This window comes from Triturus cristatus, chromosome 6 (assembly GCF_964204655.1).
Source record: "Triturus cristatus chromosome 6, aTriCri1.1, whole genome shotgun sequence".
Lineage (NCBI taxonomy): Eukaryota > Metazoa > Chordata > Amphibia > Caudata > Salamandridae > Triturus > Triturus cristatus.
In genome coordinates this window covers 1,023,481,067-1,023,501,257 of record NC_140589.1, presented here as the reverse complement: position 1 = coordinate 1,023,501,257, position 20,191 = coordinate 1,023,481,067, and the positions used below count along the sequence as shown (strand labels likewise).

The following is a 20,191-nucleotide window of genomic DNA, read 5'->3' as shown; positions in this document are numbered from 1 at the left end:
GAAGGGTTCCTGAGGCAGAAGTGAAAAGATATGGAATTAATGAGTATGAGGATGAGGTCTTGAATGACATGATTTACAAAAGACCACCTCCATATAGACCAGAACCAGAAGAGAGCACACCAGTGGTTTCTCCGATAAGAGATACATTGCGTATCATTGAGACAGAAAATGTCACACCTGAGTTAAGAAGTGGTAATCCTTTTAGGGAAAAAGAGAGAGAGAATCGAAGTGGTGACGAGAATACGAGAGAATTAGCCAGAACTACATTGGAGTTGACTGAAAAGATTAGAGAGCTGACAAAGAATCTAGAAGCTGTTACGGTGCCTGTAACCATAGGTCCGGTTATGCCTGTTTTTGATAAGCAGAGGACGGGTGAAAATAGTTTGGTAATTCCATATGTTGGAAATAGATTGACAAGTTTGGCTGGTCCCTCAGGAGATTCAGGAAAAAGGACAGAAAATGATGATTTGAGACAATCCAGACATGAGACATGTAGTGAAGGATTAGAGATACAGTCTAATTTGAGATTGGATGCTAGTGAAGCTAGTTGTTCAGGGATGCCGATTTTAGAACCGCAGAAGAAAGTGGTTCCAGTGAGAGAATCTACTGAAATAACAGCTGAAGATTTGAATGAATGGATGAAAGTTCTTCAAAAGAGGGATAAAGATTCACAGGCAATTGATGTGGCTAGGTTACGTGTAGAATTAGAAGAGCTTGTTGCAGGGACAGTTCCTACGGAAATTCTGAAAAATCATCATGATGGTGAACTGTTGTTTATGTGCAAAAACATCACCTGGAGAGCTAAAAATACACATGATAGGTTAAGAGCAATAGCGAATGAGCAGGGAGTTGACATTGATAAGGTGAAAGCTTTGCAGAAGTCTTACAGGATGGATTTCACGGATAAAGATATTGAGAATCTGAATGGTGCTGGTAGAACAGGACAGATTAAAGAGATGATCGCTTTATTGCGAAAATGGGGTGATGTTGAGAAGTGGAAGGATAGGTGGTACAAGAAAAGAGAAGAATCAGGGGATAGGACTTATTCAGCATTTCCTGTGAGAGAAAAAGAGAAAACAGTGGATGCTTATCCTATGAGAGAAATACCTGGAGGAGGATATGTACATGTTCCATGGACCAGACAGGATATTTTATCATTTACGAATGATTTCCCTCGACTGAGAGAAAAGCCCGTCGAGTGGTATAGGCAGGTAGACAGGTTTGTGAAATTGTCAAAAGTGCAGTGGATTGACCTGAATAGTCTGTTTGATATAATTGTTCCAGCAGACTTGTGGGCTGAGTGTAAAATAGTTGTAAGTTGGCCTACTGAGGAATATCCAAGAGACCAGAGAACAGGAGCACCAGATCCAGAGGTAATGAGAAAGTATGATCAGGTGATGGTGTACCTGAAAAGTACAGTACCTCCGAAAGAGACAGACTGGGTTAAAATAGATCGAACACACCAGGAAGCAAAAGAATCAGTTCATGCTTTTTATGAGAGGCTGACACTGGCTTTTAAACAATTCAGTGGGGATGAACACCTGGGTGACAAGGATTTGAGTCATTTTGTATACAGATTTGTATATGGCCTGAGACCTGAGATTAGTGAGAGAATTCGTGAGCATACAGTGGACTGGCAGAGTAAGAAAATAGATGAGATTTTGAGACATGCAAAATACTTCAGTGATGAAATTGAAGCAAAACAGAGAAAGCTGAAAGAGAAAGCAATGTGGGCACAAGTGAAAGTTGCGGAAAGACAGGAAGCACAGTTGGTGGAACTGGCGAGTAATGCAGGAAATAATCCAGGGAATAGGCCCAGGTATGCAGGGAAAGGAAAGGGGAATCTTGAGGAAGCCAAAAAGAAGTTCCCGTGTCACAACTGTGGCCAACTGGGACATTGGAGATCTGAATGTACCAATCCACCATTGGCGAATAATGAGGGTAAAATATTAAATCAACAGGTGCAGAACGAGGGGATTAATCGACAGCAGCAACAACCTTCTGTTGTGAAACAGCAGAGTCAAGAGCCAAAACCGCCCTTGCCGCAGAATAGAGGGTCACAAAAGTACAATCAGGATTCAGGATTCTACAATGATGAGCAAGTAAACAAACCAAGGCGTTCTAACCAGGTACAGCAGTATTTGTTAAAGAATGAAGGGAGTGAGTCTGAAGGTGATTATTGACGGTGCCGAAGAGAGGAGGAAGAGTGCATACTTGGTGCAACTCTAGAAATAGACCAGGCAGGACCATTTGTAGATGGGAAAATAAATGAAGAAGGTGTTACTTTTTTAGTAGACACAGGTGCGACAAGATCAACTGTCAGGTCAGTAGATATTAGAAATCTTCCTCTCTCGGATGAAGCAATCCAAGTAGCTGGTGTAGCCAATACACAAATCAAGACACGTCTTACTGAACCAGTAAGAGTACAAATAGGGACATTTTCAGACATGCACAGATTTATTGTCTGTGATACTAGTCCAGTGAATTTGTTAGGCAGGGATCTGCTTTGTAAGATGAACTGTACAATTTTTTGTACACCGGATGGAATAGCTTTTGAAACACCAGATGAGGATGTTTTGTACCGAATGACTCTAGAAAATAGAGAGAGTGAGTTAATTGGTGCATATGCTGTGTTTGATCCGGAGGATTTGCCTCAAGAGCTGAGAGACACAGTGAAAAGGACAGTTTGGGATTTTACTGGAGAGGATGTGGGATTGATGAATAATGTAGATCCTGTGAAAATTGCAGTGAAAGAAGGAATTACTTATCCTAACATTCCTCAGTACAAAATGACACCAGAAATAATTGAGGGAATAACTCCTATTATTGAGAAAATGATTCAACAAGGAGTTTTAAGAGAACTACTGAGTAGTCCGTGTAACTCATCGATAATGGGGCTAAAGAAACCTAATGGGAAGTTCAGGATTGTACAGGATTTGAGAAAAGTTAACAAAATTGTGGTGGCATGTTGTCCCATTGTGCCAAATCCGTCAGTGATTTTGTATCAGATTCCACATGATGCTGAGTGGTAGACAGTGATTGATTTGTGTCATGCTTTCTTTTCAATTCCATTGCATCATGACAGCCAGCCGATTTTTGCATTTAGGTTTGGCCAGCGTATTTTAGCATGGTGTCGTATCCCACAGGTGTATACGGAGAGTCCTTCAATATTCAATCAGTTATTGAAAAAATAATTGGAGAGTTTGATTATGCCTGAAAATTCAGTACTAGTGCAGTATATTGATGATTTGCTTGTGGCATCAAAGACACGTGAAGCTTGTGAAGTAGATACCATAGCTTTACTGAATCATCTGGCAGATGGAGGGTTAAAGGTATCTCCAGCTAAATTGCAATTTTGCAAGAAAGAGGTGCATTATCTTGGACAAAATATTGAAAAAGGTCTAAGAAAAGTGACTGATGACAGGATCAGAATTATCAGAGAAATGAAAGCCCCAAAGACCCAGAGGGAAGTGAGAATGTTCCTGGGAATGGTGGGTTATTGTCGTCAGTGGATAATTAATTTCTCCCTGATAGCAAAGCCACTGATTAAGCTGACAAAAAGTGAGATGACAGATCCATTGGAACTAGATGGAGAACAAATGGCAGCATTTGAGGAGCTGAAGAGCAGAATGTGTGAAGCCCCTGCTTTGGGTATGCCAGACTATGAGAAAGAGTTTGAATTGTACTGTAGTGAGAGAAATGGATGTGCACTTTCAGTGTTAATCCAGAAGCATGGATTACTGAGAAGGCCTATTGCGTACTTCTCATCGACACTTGACCCTGTAGCTGTGGGTTTACCAGGTTGTCTGAAATCTGTGGCTGCAACATGCAGAAGTCTGGAACAGAGTGAGGGAATCATAATGGGATATCCTGTAAGGGTATTCGTACCTCATAATGTGGCAATTCTTTTGACAAGAAGCAGAACTCAGTACATGTCACATAGTCGGCTGACTAAATATGAGGAAGTCATTCTGGGAGCATCAAATGTGACTCTGGAGAGATGTGTGAATGTGAATCCAGCGACATTATTGCCGGATATTGAAAATGTGGGTGTGAAGACAGAAGATGATCACAATTGTTTGGATGTGCTGGATTACTGTACAAAACCGAGACCAGACATAAGGGATCTTCCCTTGCTTGAGAGTGATCATGTGCTGTTTGTAGATGGATCATGTCTGAGGAACGATGAGGGAGTGCAGCATATGCAGTGTGCAAGGTTTCAGAAGTGATGGAAGCATCACCATTGAAAGGAGTGAAATCTGCACAAGTTGCTGAATTGGTGGCATTAACGAAAGCTTGTGAGATTGGGAAAGATCTGAGAGTGACTGTGATGACTGATAGTCAGTATGGATTTGGAGTTGTGCATGATTTTGGCCAACTTTGGCTACAGAGAGGTTTCTTGACGTTGAGTGGGACTCCAATAAAGAATGCTGAAGTGATTGGGAAATTGCTTGAGGCGATACAGCTGCCTAAAGAATTAGCAGTTGTGAAATGTGCTGCTCATGGACAAGGAGATGATTTTGTGACAGTTGGAAACAGATTTGCCAACGACATTGCACAATATTGCGCGAAAAACAATCACTCAATTAATAGGGAACGAGAAGGGGAAATGTCTTTTTGTTCTGTGATGTTTACTAATGTCCTAGAAACGTGGGATGAAGTGAAACAGTTGCAGGATGATGCAGGAAAGGAAGAAAAGAAAGACTGGATCAAGGCAGGTTGTGCCCCAAGAGAAACAGACCATGTTTGGGTCTATAGAGATGGCAGACCGGTCATGCCTAACTCTATGCTGTCGACAATGGTAAGGATGTATCATGGCCAGGGACATTTGGGAAGGGATGCGATGATCAGGTTTTTTAAACAGACTTGGTACAATGCAAAATTCAGGACAATTGCAGAGAGCATCTGTCAAAGATGTTTGATTTGCCAGCAATTTAACACTGGGAAAAAGACAGTGGTGAGTCTGGGAACGATTGCAGAGAAGGTGGTCCTTTCACGAGAATGCAGATAGATTTCATTGAAATGCCCCAAGTGAACAGATTGAGGTATGTTCTAGTAGTAGTCTGTTTGTTCTCAAGGTGGGTGGAGGCCTATCCGACTAGGAGAAATGATGGAATAACAGTGGCAAAGTTACTGTTAAGAGAGTTGATTCCTAGGTACGGGTTTCCAGTAACGATTGAGTCTGATAGAGGTGGACACTTCTATAATGAGCTCATGAGTTTGATTTGTGAAGCATTGAGCATACAGCAGAAGCTACATTGTGCATACAGGCCAGAGGCTTCTGGCGTGGTTGAACAGATAAATGGCACAATCAAGAACAGGATTGGTAAGATGTGTTTAGCCACTGGAATGAAATGGCCTGATGTCTTGCCTCTAGTGCTAATGACTATTAGATCTACTCCAGATAGAACTACTGGGTTGAGTCCGCACGAGATTTTGATGGGACGTGCAATGCGTCATGCATTTGTACCTGTCAATAAGTTGATGACAATAACTGATGACATGATTTTGGATTACTGTAAAGGCCTGGCTGACGCAGTTCATTCTGTGTTTCACCAGGTTGGAGAAGAAGCTACCACACTTGAGAAGAAGCAAGCTCATGATCTGAGTCCAGGGGACTGGGTGAGGATTAAAGTACACAGAAGAAGAAATTGCTTGGTTCCAAGGTGGGGAAGGCCAAGACAAGTTATTCTGACTACGACAACTGCAGTGAAGTGTGCTGGTGTGAAAAACTGGGTACATGCGAGTCATACTCTGAGAGTTCCAAACCCAAAGGATGGGACTGGCAAGGAGTATTTTGAAGAGTCAGATTCCAGTGATGATGAAGACACGGAACTATTGAGAATCTCAGAAGGGAGATCAGATTCTGTAAGAGAGCCTGAAGTTCCAAAAAGCAGTGGAGGAAAAAGAAGAGAAAAGAGTAATTCCACAGAGACTACTCCTGAATCAGAAGAGGAGATTGAAGAACCACTTGAGATTATACCTGAAGAAGTAGGGTCAGAAGAAGATAGAGAGGGACAGATTGCGGAAGACCCCCGAGGAGGTGTAGGGAACATTCCTGATAAGCTAGGTGAAGGGACAAGTAGACAGCAAGAAGATTGAGTGTCGGAGACTCGAGGAGGGAAAGAAGTAGGGAAGTCTCAAACAGTGGTGGTAAAGACTGTGGAGCGAAAGAAAACTGCTGAAGAACAAGAGGCATTTGAAACAGAATCGGATGAAAGTGAGAATGAAAAATCAGAAGGTCGAGTTCGGAGAAAGAGAACTTGGATTGGAGAAAGAAATAATACAGAAACAAGACCGAAAAAGGTTGTAAGAGGAGATTTTTGGCCTAACAACAGAGTAAAGAGGCTGAGATACAGACTGATAAGAGCAAATACATCAAAAGCTGAACAAGTGAATGAGGTGTCGAGTCAAAATGAAGTGAAGAAAAAGGAGCAAAAGAAATCAAAAGAACCAGAGGAGATAAAGAGAATTAGAAGACCCAACCAAAAGTACAGATCACCGGAATGGTCTTATGTGGCACTGTCTGAAGGAGAAGAAGAAGAAACAGTGAATCGAGACAATCCGGAGGGGATCTTGAGAAAAGTGGTTGAGGAAAAGGAAAAGTCTGTTGGAATCTTAAAAGTTATCCTGACTGACATTGGAGAAGAGTCGGATGCACAGGATGTTGTTGATGATCTGATACAATTTGATGCTGCTGAAGAAGAAATGAAAAGTGATGAATATCCAAATTGAGTGAACTGAAGAAATCACTTGGAGAAAAGTGAAAAGGAGAAAGTCTGAAATTCAGCTGTCTGAAGTGATCCAGAAATAAAGAATAGCAGTAGTGGAGTAGTAGAGGCTAAGTCAAAAGACACGGTCAAAGTAGTAAAATGGCTAATATAGAGAATAATCAAAGTAAATGTGCCTTCTTGAAAAGATGGTGTAGAATGTGCTGCTGCTGTACTGGATTATTGATGCTACTGTGGGGTGTTTTAGCTTTATTAGTTACTTTTAGGGTTACAATAGGTATATTTGAGATGAATACTGAGAATGAGACTAATGTAGAGAAAAGTTCACAAAAAGTAGTTCCAACTAGAATTAGTAATACTTACATGCATAAAGATAGGTCAATTAATGATTTTTCTAGTAATGTTTTTTCGAAATTGTTATATGAATATGTGAAGACAATGGAAGTTAGGGATTGCTACGTTTGTATGCAGTTACCTGCATCCGTTTCAGAGGGTGTTACTTATCACCATTTACCAGCTACGTATGGAATTTCTTGTAGTGTGTTAAGTAGTGTTTTTTATTTGCTATGGAAAATAGATTATGAGATGTCTAACAAAGATAGTATTTTTGGGCAATTGCCTATGAATAAAAAGCTGAATCCAGCTAAAGAAGCTAACATTTTTGGTGAGATTTTTATTGAGAAAGAAGAATTAACATTAGATTACATTTTTAAGAATAATTTAACTTGCAGTTTGAAAGAAGAGGAGAAAGCTTTCCTAAACATGGTGGAGGAAAGGAGATTGTATTTCCCTGCCTTTTCATGCATGCTCAAAGTGAGTGAGACAATTTGGGACATTGAGATGGGAAAAGAATTGAGAAATGGAGCTAGTCCAACTTTAGCTTTAGATGCACCACAGAAGGGTAAGCTGTGCATTACAAGAAGGAAATCCCAATATGATACATACTTTGTTGGGACTAGTGAGTGTCATGATACATACTTCATTGCAACAGGATGGGGTTTTAGAGGAGGAGAGGATCCAGTTTTCCCAGGAGTGTATTATGTTTGTGGGAACAAGGCTTATTACAAGTTGCCTGACCATTGGTATGGCACGTGTTATGTGGGCCTGGTCTTTCCAAAGATTTTTCATATAGATAGAATAGAAGATGTAGAACATATTAATTTATTAACACGTTTTAAGAGAGAAACTTGGTCAGAAATAGTGGGTGACATTTTTGGAGCTTTAATTCCAGCAGTGGGAATTTCTTTGAATGCATATGGAATTCGGAAACTGTCAACAGTGGTGGATCGCTTACCGACAAATACCACTGGAGGGTTTGTTTTGGTGAATACGGAATTGATTGCCGTACGTGCCATGTCTATGCGAAATCGACTTGCCATTGATATTCTATTAGCCAAGGAGGGTGGGGTCTGTGGAATGCTGAAAGTTCAACATTGTTGCACTTACATTCCAGATGAAAGCAAAGACTTGAAGGTCTATATCAAAAATATTACTGATTTGCATGAAGAATTAGTACCACTGGAAGCTGAGAGTATTTGGACTAAAATAGCTAATAAAATAGTTGCTGTTAAGAGTTTTATTGCAAAAATAGGTAGTACTATTATAGGTAAGATATTGTTTCCTTTGACTTGTATAATTGTTGCTTTATTGATACTAAGATTGGTGTGTTTGTGTTGTAAAAACAGGGGAGGGAAAAAGAAATTAATTAAAAGAAATATTGAAAGGAGAAATAAAAGAAAAAGAGATCCACAAGAAATAGAATTAGAAGAATTGAGGGAGAGTGTTTATTTGGAAACAAAGAGGGATGATGAAAGGGTGTCTGGTGTGTAGTGTTGTGTAAGGAGAAAAAGACATTTCCAATTTCTCCTAAAATGGGACTAAAATTTTACTAATTTCTTTTTTTTTTTTGGGTTGTTTATTTGGTGATAATATCACCAAAGGGGGGATTGCTGGAGCAGAGTTTTCTGTTGAAAATCTATTGTTTTTTTTTTAAGCTCTGGTTTGTCTATTGTCGGAAAAAAATTAAAATTATTAATTTATAACTACTAATTATTTGTTTTGGGTAAATGTTCTGATTAATCAATACGTACTAATAAGAGAAAACTATACGTGGGGATGCATTAATGTTGCTAAATAATAATGTGCGGGTTTAATTAAATAAATGTTGCTGAGTGCTGTTTATTTTAAAGCACAAAAACGCTTTTAAAATGTCATGTACTAATGCTTTTCTTGTGTTGCAAAGGCTAGATAATTACATACACATAAGGGTATTAGTGGGGTTAACACTGTCTAATCACTATGCTGTGGTAACGTTGTTTTTGTCTCTTTTAATTAAGATGGTACGTTTTGGCCTAGTGAAAGATGGCTGCCGTTTAAAGCCTGTATTTGAGTAGTCGATTTGTGATGAGAAGGCCTTGCTGAACATGGTCGAGAGTCATCTGACCACAGTCTTCGCCTGGTTAAAAAGTTTTCCGTGAGGACAGCAGCTCTGGGCGGACATCCAAGTGTCCTTGGAGGACAAAGGAGCCACAATGAACTTTGTGATCACAATGCTGGTTCCGAGGAAATATGAACATAAAAAGAAACATTTGCAAGTTTTAGTTCCTTCTTCCGTCTTTTTATTTTTGTGATTTTTCTGAGCGGAGATTTTTCCAAATGTAGCAATGCTACATCCTTTCCTGCTCGCTCTGCTCAGCGGTTCAGCGGATATCTAAAACATTTTATGTTGCCTTCTTTTGTTAAATTTATTATAAATATTGTTAGCCTAGAGAGGGTCTATGTCATTGCATTTTGGATTCTGAGGCCACTTCTTTCCGAACTTGCGTTGGTGAGGATCGATGCTGTGAGGACGGTGACTTGGGAGATTTCTACTGAGAGACCTGTCCTGACCCGTTTATGACATTTAGCTAGAATAGGTAATTATGAGAATAATGATTTTGCTTTTGAATTGATTTTCTTTGAACTAATTTTAGATAAATTACCATTATTTGAAATACAGTGTTGGTGGTTATTTCTTGTCAATTCTTGAGTACTCTATTTTGATTATTGTTGATTATTATTGGTTAAATCATGACTCAAGACAGTGTCAATTAGGTCTTATCGACCTTAGTGTAGATGCAGGGTGTTTAGAAGGTTTTCTCTCCACAGGTTCAGTGCTGATAGAGTAATCGAGTATATGTTAGTGAAATGGGCCCAAGCGTATGATGAGTGTATGTGCGTGTATCTGTGAATTTACTCTATCCGTGGAAGTAGGGAGAATTTGTACACCCCAATCTGCACCACTAATGGGTTACCACCAGATTTAAACTGATGGAAAAGTATTGCTGTATTGTGACCAAAATTTGGTCGCAAAACTGTAATACATACCATACCAATTCGGTAATTGGAAAATACGCCCTAAACACGTCCCTTCCAAATGCCAAATTGCAAATGCAATTCGGTAACAAATTACCGAATTGCATTATGCATATTTGAAAAAGCATTTTCTGGTCGCAAAAGTGCTACAGGAAAAATACTTTGAAAATCTGGCCAATAGTTTTTAGCTTGTATGAGGTCAACCAACTACTCACAGGTGTAAGCTTCAGATTTTCCAACAATCACGCTGGCATTCAATGCTACGGTGCATGAGAGAGGAATAAGGGGCGATGCACAGGGAGAGGAATGCAGAATGGTATGGTTAGTAAGGAAGAGAAAACTTAAAATTGTGTAAAAATAACCACCATTTTTGAAGAACTTCAAAACAGAGCTGGAATGCGTGTGTGCGTTTTTGTCTGTGTATATGGTAAAAATCTCTGGTGAAATCTGATAGACACCTCATCATACTTGACTGAAAGCACCAGTATCCAACTATTTATCAGAAAATATAATTATTTTGGGGATGTAATCCTGAAGTTGCGCCCTGCCTTTCATAATTATTTATAGACATTAAATCTTCATTTTAAACCCATCCTCGTCATAGAATTCCCTGTGTGTATGCCTGTACATCCCATCACTGGAAAAAGTGCATGACGTTAGACAATCATGTCGACTTCAATGTGTGGCAGGGTATCCAGAGAAGAACACGATAAGAAAGAAACAAGCTACTAAAATGGCACAAAGAAAATTTCAATTCATTATTTATGCGGTGTCAGTACGACTGTACAGAATAAAAATGCCCAGGTAATCCTACTTTGTGATTTGAAAAACGTGATATTGATTTAGTTGCTAATTCACACACTACACATGGCAAGTTGTTTACTAACAATACACTGGGAAGCCCAGTCTGAAACGGAGGCAACTGTATGGAGCTTTCAAAAATATCTTGTTGCCATCGACTGCAAAGCAATTCCAGATGACTGGAAAGAAAACTTTATTATTTGGATTATTCAGTGACTCTGGACAAGAAATATTTGACAAACTTTCAGAAACATAGGTACCACCTGGACAGTTTATTCCTTAGGATGATGAGAGCGAGACAGTGAGGAGGCTGGAAAAGCATTTTAAGAGTCAAGTGTGATGCTGGAACATCACCATGTTTTAAACGTAAACAGTGTGGTAAAGAGATGGTCTAATAATGTATAACTGCTGTTGAATGATTTGTGGCAATTGTGAATTTGGTGAAAACAGACACCTGTATCAGAAATAGGACTGTGTTTTATTTTGCGTCAAGGAAATTCAGGAACGCGTGTTGCATTTAAAATTTATCAGAAGCGCTAGGCACCGCTAAAGGAATAGAAAAATCAACTATTTCAGCTTAAGCATGCAAGTTTAGGCTAGCTAAAGCAGGCAGGCAAGCTTAGGAGGGAGAGAGAGGGAGAGGGAGAGGGAGAGAGGGAGAGAGGGAGAGAGGGAGAGAGGGAGAGAGGGAGAGAGAGAGAGGGAGAGGGAGAGGGAGAGAGAGAGAGAGAGAGAGTTACAAGGCAGATAAACTTTACAAGAATGTCACTAAAGCGAGCGTTTCTTGTTACAAGTGCATGTCAAAATTACACTTGGGAAACAATCCCAGCTGTACCGCAACTGAGAAGAGGACTAAAGATGTCATAGAATAGGACATTTTATGAGTGTGAGCAAAGCAATGTAACCTGTAACATTAAGAGTTAACTGTGCAGAGGAAGTAGAACAAGCAATTTGCAGTAATTCCGTTTTAACAAGTGAGAAACAATGTTGTCAGGTTGCGTAAAGCAATGTTCGTTTTAAGGCAACTCTAGGATGGGTTAATATTGTTAAAGTGGGCATCAATGTAATGACAGACTCAGGGTCTCCAATTACTATAATATCTGAAAAGAATTTCCATGAGAGATTGGAGAACGTAAAATTGAGCAAAACGGACAACAAACCCAGAGTGTTCGGGGGTTTTCGAAATATTTATGCTGGGGTATTGTGAAAATAGTCTAGAATTCAAGGGGGAGTCAATTCATACAAAAATGTATATTGCCATCAATTGTAGACACATTGTAGGGTGGCTTGATTTATGGAGATTATGCACTGAATTATGTTAGGATAAAAATCGCCCAATTTATCTTGGAAAGTTTCCTATTGCAAACATTGCTGTTGCAAATGAAAAAGAGGAAAAAGTTAGCAAAAGGCATTACACTGTTTTTGCTCAACAATTTGGATACGTTATGGGGCTTCAACATAACATCAAGTTGAAAAAGAAGCTATGCCAATTCAAGTTAAAGATTGTCCCGTACCTTTTAGTGTCAAAGGGGAGCTGAAAAAACATTTGGACATGGTGTGCAAAGAAGGAATAACTGAACCCACGGATAGCTCAGAATAGGTTTCTGCAGTTGTAATAGCACTAAAAAAATGTGTCGGTATAAACCTCTGAATTCAATAAGTCCATTAGCTTTTTAAATTAGGAAACTATAAGTAAAATAGAATCTGAAGATGATGACTGGTATGTACTCAGTTTGGTAATGTGTTAAATTTGTATCATTCAGTTAGCATCCGCCACGAAAAGAAACCAGTCTCTCCAGTACAATTGCCCGGTAACTTCAGTTAAGGTAAAACATTTGTCACAAAGCTTCACTTTTTATTTCCTTGTCTGTGAAACAAGCCTGCGCAGATTCAAACCCAATTTACTGCAAACAAGACTTTATGTTGAATAAGAGCCTTTCCTTCAAATGGCGTGAACGGTTCTAGCTAACAATAACTGTGTTATTGGAATTTATTGAATTTGAAAATGGAGTAAGTTCACTGGCGTTTATAACAGTAATAATATCAAAAGACAACATTTACAACACCACTATGACCTTCATTATGGACCAAATAGCCTCCCTGAAGCTAAAATGAACCAGAAACATACCATCCAGATCATGGTTCAACAAAGAAATAAACTCCGAAAGAAGAGAACTAAGAGCAGCAGAAAGACTCTGGCGAAGCAACCCGTCCACAATCCTGCGAACTAAACTCAAATCAATACGCGGGAAATACAAAAAACACAAAGAATGAAAAAACCTCCTTCTCCAATGCCCTGGCCAACGTGAAAAACAGACGTAAAGAACTCTTCAATCTTATCAGGCAACAAACCTCCAAGCCCTCTTCGACATCAATGACTGCCTCCAAAGTCCTATGCGATAACTTTGCCAACTTCTTCAATGACAAAATAACCAAGATAGAACTCTCCCTGGACATACACCGCAGTCCCCCAGATAAGAAATCATTCACAGTGACAATAGTTATCACACTCAAGCACCCCTCATACATATGGAAATCCTTCAATCCTATCACCATAACGGAAGTCATCAAAATGACTGCCAGCTCTAAGCCCTCATCACACGACCTGGATCCCATACCTGACCAACTGGCAAAAAAACTCAAACTCTCCCTAGCCCCATATTGGACCAAAATTATAAACAGCTCCCTGCACACTGGAATCATCCCAGATTGCTTCAAAATCAGCCAAGTGACACCTCTACTGAAAAAAACAGGCTCCGATACAAACGACCTGAATAACTTCAGACCCGATTCCAGTCTCCCTCTCCTAGCGTAATTACTAAAAAAATTTGTTCTCCTCCAGCTCACCCAACACCTTGACAGCATCAACCTTCTAAACCCTCACCAATCGGGCTTCAGAGAAGGCTGTAGCACAGAGACAGCGATCCTAAATGTAATAGATGACATGCACTAATCTCTAGATAAAGGCCAATGCTGCCTACTCATACTTCTGAACCTATTGGCAGCCTTCGACACGGTTGACCACAAACTACTCACCTAGGTTCTGCAAGAAAGGGCTGGAGTCGAAGAGGTGGTCCTACAATGGTTCACCTAATTTCTACAGAACCGCACCCAAAGAATAAAAATCAAAAACGTCCTATTAGACCTAACACCCGTCAAACGAGGTGTCCCCCAAGGTTCAGTACTCTCCCCACAACTCTTCAACATCTATATGGAACCCCTTGCCGCCATACTCAAAAGAACCAACTTTCCCTTCCACCTCTATGCAGACGATACCCAAATATACCTGGAAACCTCCTCCATTGAAGACATTCTGAGACTCAACGACACACTAAGAGAAATCAAACAAAGTCTATCTAGCAACCACCTGAAACTGAACCGAGACAGAGCGGAAATCCTCCTCATCTCCAACAAGGAGAAGAATCCCAAATAACAGAATGGCTAAAAGCTATTGACGCTCTCAACTACTACCCCACACCAGCCGACTCGAAATCACTTGGAATCAACCTGGACCCTAAACTAGACATGAGCAAACACATCAAGAACACTGCAAAGAGCGCCTTCACCAACCTGAAACTACTTAACAAAATAAAACCCTTCATCCCTCGGAACGACCTCAAATAAGCCCCTCAAGCACTGGTGTTGTCGAGACTGGACTACGGTAATGCAACCCTCACGGGAGCAGCAAAATCGCACCTAGCTCCCCTCAGAGCAACTCTTAATACAGCAGCCAGAACGGTCAGCGAAATAAAGAAATACAAACACATTTCGCCTGCTTTCAGAGAACTAAAATGACTCCCAATCGAAATGCGTGACAATTTGAGAACTGCCTGCCTCACCCACAAAGCACTGCACACAGGGAAACCCGCTTACTTGGCCTCCAAACTCCAGTAAGCCGGACAGACAAGAAACCTAAGGAGTACCAACATTCTACTCCTCATCCCCCCGAAAACCCGCAAACAAAAAAACGCATCTCGATCCTTCACAGGAAATGCACCCAAAATATGGAACTCCATACCAGTACATATCAGAACCAACCCCTCCTACCTAGAATTCAAAAGACAGCTCAAAGACCTCATCAACAGATCTCTCTCAAATGGATAGCCTTAATCAAACAACCGAATCATGCCCACAGGAGCACACTGACACCCTTGATACCAGGACATCTACCTCACTCGCCTCATGACCACCTCCTCTTCCCTCCCTCCCTGGCCTCATCCCGTCATGAGTCACTGAGCTCTATACAAAGACAGTAATAGAAGCAACATGAGTCAATGTACATATCAATGAAATACTATATCTTTCAAGTGACATTTTGTTTTATATGATGGTATTGTTTGATGCCTCTTAATTCTCTGTACATATTAAAATGTTAATCCTACACTACAAGTGACAATGTTGTGAAGCGCTCCGATACCTTCGGGTCTGGTTAGCGCTATAGAAAACTCTTGAAATAAAATAAATAAATTAAAGCAATACAACAAATGATTTGTTTCAACTTTTCACAAAATGGTATCTAGTGTGCTCTCTCTCTCCCGAATGTTTTTTAATTAAAAAAACATTATCCAAACACATAAGTTAATGGCTAAAGCATAAACACATATAATGCAGATAATGGCATACACACGCAGTGCTCAAATGATCATTATGTCGAAAAAGAGAATAAAACAAAAACACATATTTGTACTTACTCTGGTCTGTAGACGGGTAGCCAGTAGACTAATCTTCCACCTCTGGTAAGATACTCCGCAGAAAAATGTAAAAGGTCAGAAAAAATGTCGCTCAGGTGGTAATTTGACGAGACAGGGATGTGGCTGTCCTGACTGTTTTAAAAGAACAATATTTTTTTAAAGAACATTATAAGACCGTATTTTTCAGGAATCCAACTTGTACATTTCGACATGTAAATAATTTATGCTAAGGAATACCATATGACACAATAAGGGCCGGATAGCCATAAATGCCACTGCCCTCCTATTGCAGGGTTGTCATACACATGCACAGAATCATCACAAATGTCTACATTTTTAAATAAAAAAGGTATTCCTAGGTATCACTTAGTGCTCTTAACACATCTGAGAGCTGATTGCAGTATCTTCCAAGCCATTCAGAGGCAGACTGTGCCTCTCACATGACAGTACAATTAGAAAATGTATCGAGATATGCCAAACCTGTGTAAACATGTGAGTATGGTTCAGAGCTTGCTAACACATCTTGATGACCTAGCACTAGTCAGAGACAAATCATAAAGTGAGATGTAGATTCTGGAAGCAATCACAGTCACGAATCAGGGCATATAAGTTTGGGGATTCACAGTGGCCATTTAGCCCTATAAATATCAATGTCAAACTTGGGGGGTGGGGGCGGAGCTTCCCTGCCTCGAAGATGGCCGCATTATGAGCAAGCTCCATCAGCCAACTTCAAATCCAACATGATCCTGGTGCCTAATCTATACAGAGCCTAGCTTCACAGACTTACTGTGCCTAACTGAACTCAGCACATTTCTTCTTTTGTGGCGTGCCCAACGCCTCGAGCTGGAGCATCTCGGAGATCAGAGCTGCGATGTGAGCTGTAGGTGGGGCCTATAATTGGTGTGCACAGTACCGGTATCGCACTGAAGTCAGCTGCCACTGAGGGTGTTGCCACTGGCGATGCCGAGGCTGTGAGGAAGAAGAAGTGGCAGAGCGACCTGTGAGAAGCCCTGCCGTTAAGGATTTCCCTGCAGGAGAGTGGAGACCTCCCTGCGGCCCGTTGGGGCTGCCGACATCGACGCTGGGCAGCGGCCTAGACTGGTGTTGTCAGTAGCAGCGACAGTAAGTGCTGCGGTGACCTGAAGGGGGTCGTGGAAAGAACGGTTAGTGGAGCATTACAGTAAGCGGAAGCCTCCACTCGCAGCCCAGGCATCTCCCCCCCCCGCCGCAGGCAAAGACAACTCGACTGAGAACTTACCGCATTAAGCCCATCCGGTCCTGCTGCCCACCTGATCCTCACAGGGAAACGTGAGCTGCGGGTACCTGATCCTCACAGGGAAACGTGAGCTGCAGGTAGAGGCACTACAGGTGTACAAATTTGAATTCATTTAGACTCCTTGCGCTTAACTGTCTTGCCTACAATATGCTGCTCTACAAAGACAGGCTGCAATGGCAACTACCACCTTTAAGCGCAGTATATTTATAGAAGAGAATTGATATCTGAGACTGTGACCTGCCTTGCTAGGAAGAACATCTGATTGTGTCCAGGCAAGGAGAGTAGGTTGTCTCTCACAAATCAGGGGATATTTTCTAGAGGTCTCTGCTGTTTTCTATATGGTAGACCAAGAAGTTCTGTGACATACAAGGTGACCTAGGTGTGCTGCCTAACAGGGTGGCCTACAGTGGCAATAGTGCTAGTGCGATGTGTGCTTATCCCATTGTTTGTCACAATGAGCAAGTTGGACAAATCTCAATCCAAATTACAATTTGATCTCAGGAAATTTTAAGAAAAGCGTGAAGCTGGGGATACTATACGGGAGACCTTAATTGAAGACTCTGAGATGGAAGATGGCACATATCTGAGACAGATAATAATGACTGCAACACAGCCTCACAAAGATAGTTAGCAAAATAGATGCTCCAACTTTTAGAATGGATCGAATGTCGGAGTGCCTTGACAAACATACGGCATGCCTGGACGCGGTGGAGCAAAGAGACTCAGAGATTGAGGATAAATATACGACCATGGAAACCACTAACAAAATAAGTGGATACATTGGTGGCAGTGTTGCAGTTAAAAGTTGAAGACTTAGAGGCTCGCTCGAGGCGGAAAACTTTGAGAATAGTAGGCATTGTGGAGTCAACAGGTATTGACAACATGAAAATGTTTGTAAAGCAGCTTCTTACTGACTTACAGGGCAGGGAGACATATTCTGAGATCTTCACACTGGAGAGTGCCCACTGCTCTCTTGCCCAAAGTCCAAATCCGGGAGCTCAGCCGCGTCCTATTATAGTGCGGCTTCTGAACTATAGGCAGAGATGCTGCATTGAGAAATGCTCAGGAGTTAAAAGAGTTAAGATATGAAGGCTCATAGACATCACTGTATCTTGACTTCACATATCAGGTTCAGGAAGCGAGACATTTATTCACTCCAGTAAAACAAAGGCTACGTGAACTTCAGTTGGATTCTAAAATGTTATATCCTATTAGGCTATGAGTGCTGTTAGATGGCAAAGCAACTATATTCAGTGATTCAAAACAGGCAAAGCAATTCCTCAAGATCAAAGAGACTGCAGGCATGTGTCATCATTTCCCTAGATCAGACAGCGGAGAAGTGAAAAATACTCAGAACATGAATGAATAGACCTCCTCCCTTTGGCTACAGGTCCTTCGACTTGTTGGATTATGGTGGGAGAAAATACAGCTCCATCTGGAAGTGGTTTGGATTCTTTGCTGTGAAGTCCCCCCTATCTTTTACTCCCCCTGGTTCGAATACGGAGTCAGGTTCAAGTCGGTTGCCCGATGCCCGGGTCAGAAGGCCATGGAGGGCTTAAGACAATCACAGGGCTGGTGGGTCTTGTGCTAGTCGAACTTTTCACGGAGCATTGATATGTACTTGTGGTTGTAACAAAGATTAAATAGTTGTATAACTTAACCATTATTACGTGAAAACATTAGTCTAAGTATAAAGCCCTAAGCTGAGACCAGCTTTTTGAGCTTGATCAGTCAGAAAACATCTGCCCTCATGTGTGTGCCACATGGTTCAGTTTCGGAAATGGGTTGTGTGAGAGTGGGAGGGAACATGTGGTGAAATGCTTGCCTGTGTCAGTAGTGGGTTTGCACAGCGTGGGTGGGGTGTGGGGAGGGTTTTATGTTATTGTCCTTAACGTGTTTGATACTGCTGTGTGGTAATGGTTGGTTGGATGTAACAGAATATTTGAAATCCGTATTAAATGCCAGATGACTTGCAACAGGGGGCACCAATGTCTTCTGATTCCTCGCTAATGCAATTGCTAACATGCAATGTCAGAGGCTTAAATGAACACAGAAAAATATGCAAAGTGGTTGACTATTTAGAGACACAGAATAGATGTGGTACTATAACAGGAAATGCATTTGGCCCCTAGTGAGTGGAGTCCTAATGCAGCGTAGGATGCAGGGTCAACGCATTGTGGCAGGGTTTACTACGCATGCCAAAGGAGTCCTAGTTTGAGTACGAAGGGGCTTGATGTTAAGATTCAGGAGATGTATACAGGACCAGCTGGTAGATATGTTGTGGCTAGCTGCCACAAGGATTATTTACTGGTCCTATTAGTTGGGATTTACGGCCCCAGTTTTGACAACCCCCAGTTTTATCAGGCCCTTAATAGCATTTGGGAGTTTACTACATACACGGGGGGAAGATTTTAATTGTATCTTGAACCCATAACTTGATTGCTCTGGAATCCGAATCCAGGAGGATCTGCAGCACTTGAACCACTCTGCACCCGACGCCCACGGCCCGAATCTAGGTGGCCAACCGACCGAGTGAAGTCTCCTTGGCGATTCTGACCTGGGATCCGGCGTTGAACGACCTCTTGACCTCCCCCTCGATGCCTGCAGCCTCAACCTGAAGGGTCCCCTGAGTGCGACTGGACCTGGTGAAAAAACCCAACACCTAAATTCACCCCTACACCCGCAGCCCCAGGCCTTGGCGTGCAAAACAGACTGTGTCCTGGCATCCCCCCTTTATCCAACTTACCTCTACAGTTGTGGGGTTCCTTCAGCCACCCTTCAGAACCAATCTAAAGTTGCTTTCCCCAATTGAGAATCTCCATTGGTTTCAAGAGGGCACCCAACACCTCCTTTGCATGCTGCACCCGGCCGCCCCAGTGGGGCAGGTGGTGCAGTCTCAGTGCTATTTGATGGCCCCTTCAGGGCTGACCTCAACCCCCAGGGCCTGTGTCCCTGACCCGCAGGTACTTACTTGCAACTGGTGCCTCTTCAAGGTGCACCTAGTCTCCATAGGATAACACTGGGCCCAGGGACCTCTGCACCCAGCCGCTCCAGTGCCGCTGGTGGTGCACTACCTACCTTAGTCTGACCCTTACCCAGTGCTGACCAAAACCCCTGGAGACGGAATCTTAAAACTTTTTACTTACCTATAAGTTACTCACCTGTCTTTCCTCTTATAGGATTTTATTGGTCTATCACTGTATTGTACTAAGTGTGATCCGGTATATAAAGTATCTTTCATTACACTTAAAAGTATTTCATGCACATATAAAGCACAAGTTACTTACCTTCAGTAACGATATATCTGTAAGAGACATTAGTTAGGGATAGATTCCTTA

At 41.5% G+C, this 20,191-nt stretch overlaps 1 protein-coding gene across 1 annotated transcript in view; it reads right to left on the bottom strand.

The window, feature by feature from the left end:
* TRMT11 (tRNA methyltransferase 11) overlaps positions 1 to 20,191 on the bottom strand; it is a 285,703-nt gene that overhangs the window by 72,398 nt on the left and 193,114 nt on the right. The window contains exon 11 of the mRNA XM_085611819.1: positions 15,578 to 15,709. Within this exon, the coding sequence (XP_085467945.1) occupies positions 15,578 to 15,709 (132 nt within the window). The remainder of the gene's footprint in view (positions 1 to 15,577; positions 15,710 to 20,191) is intronic.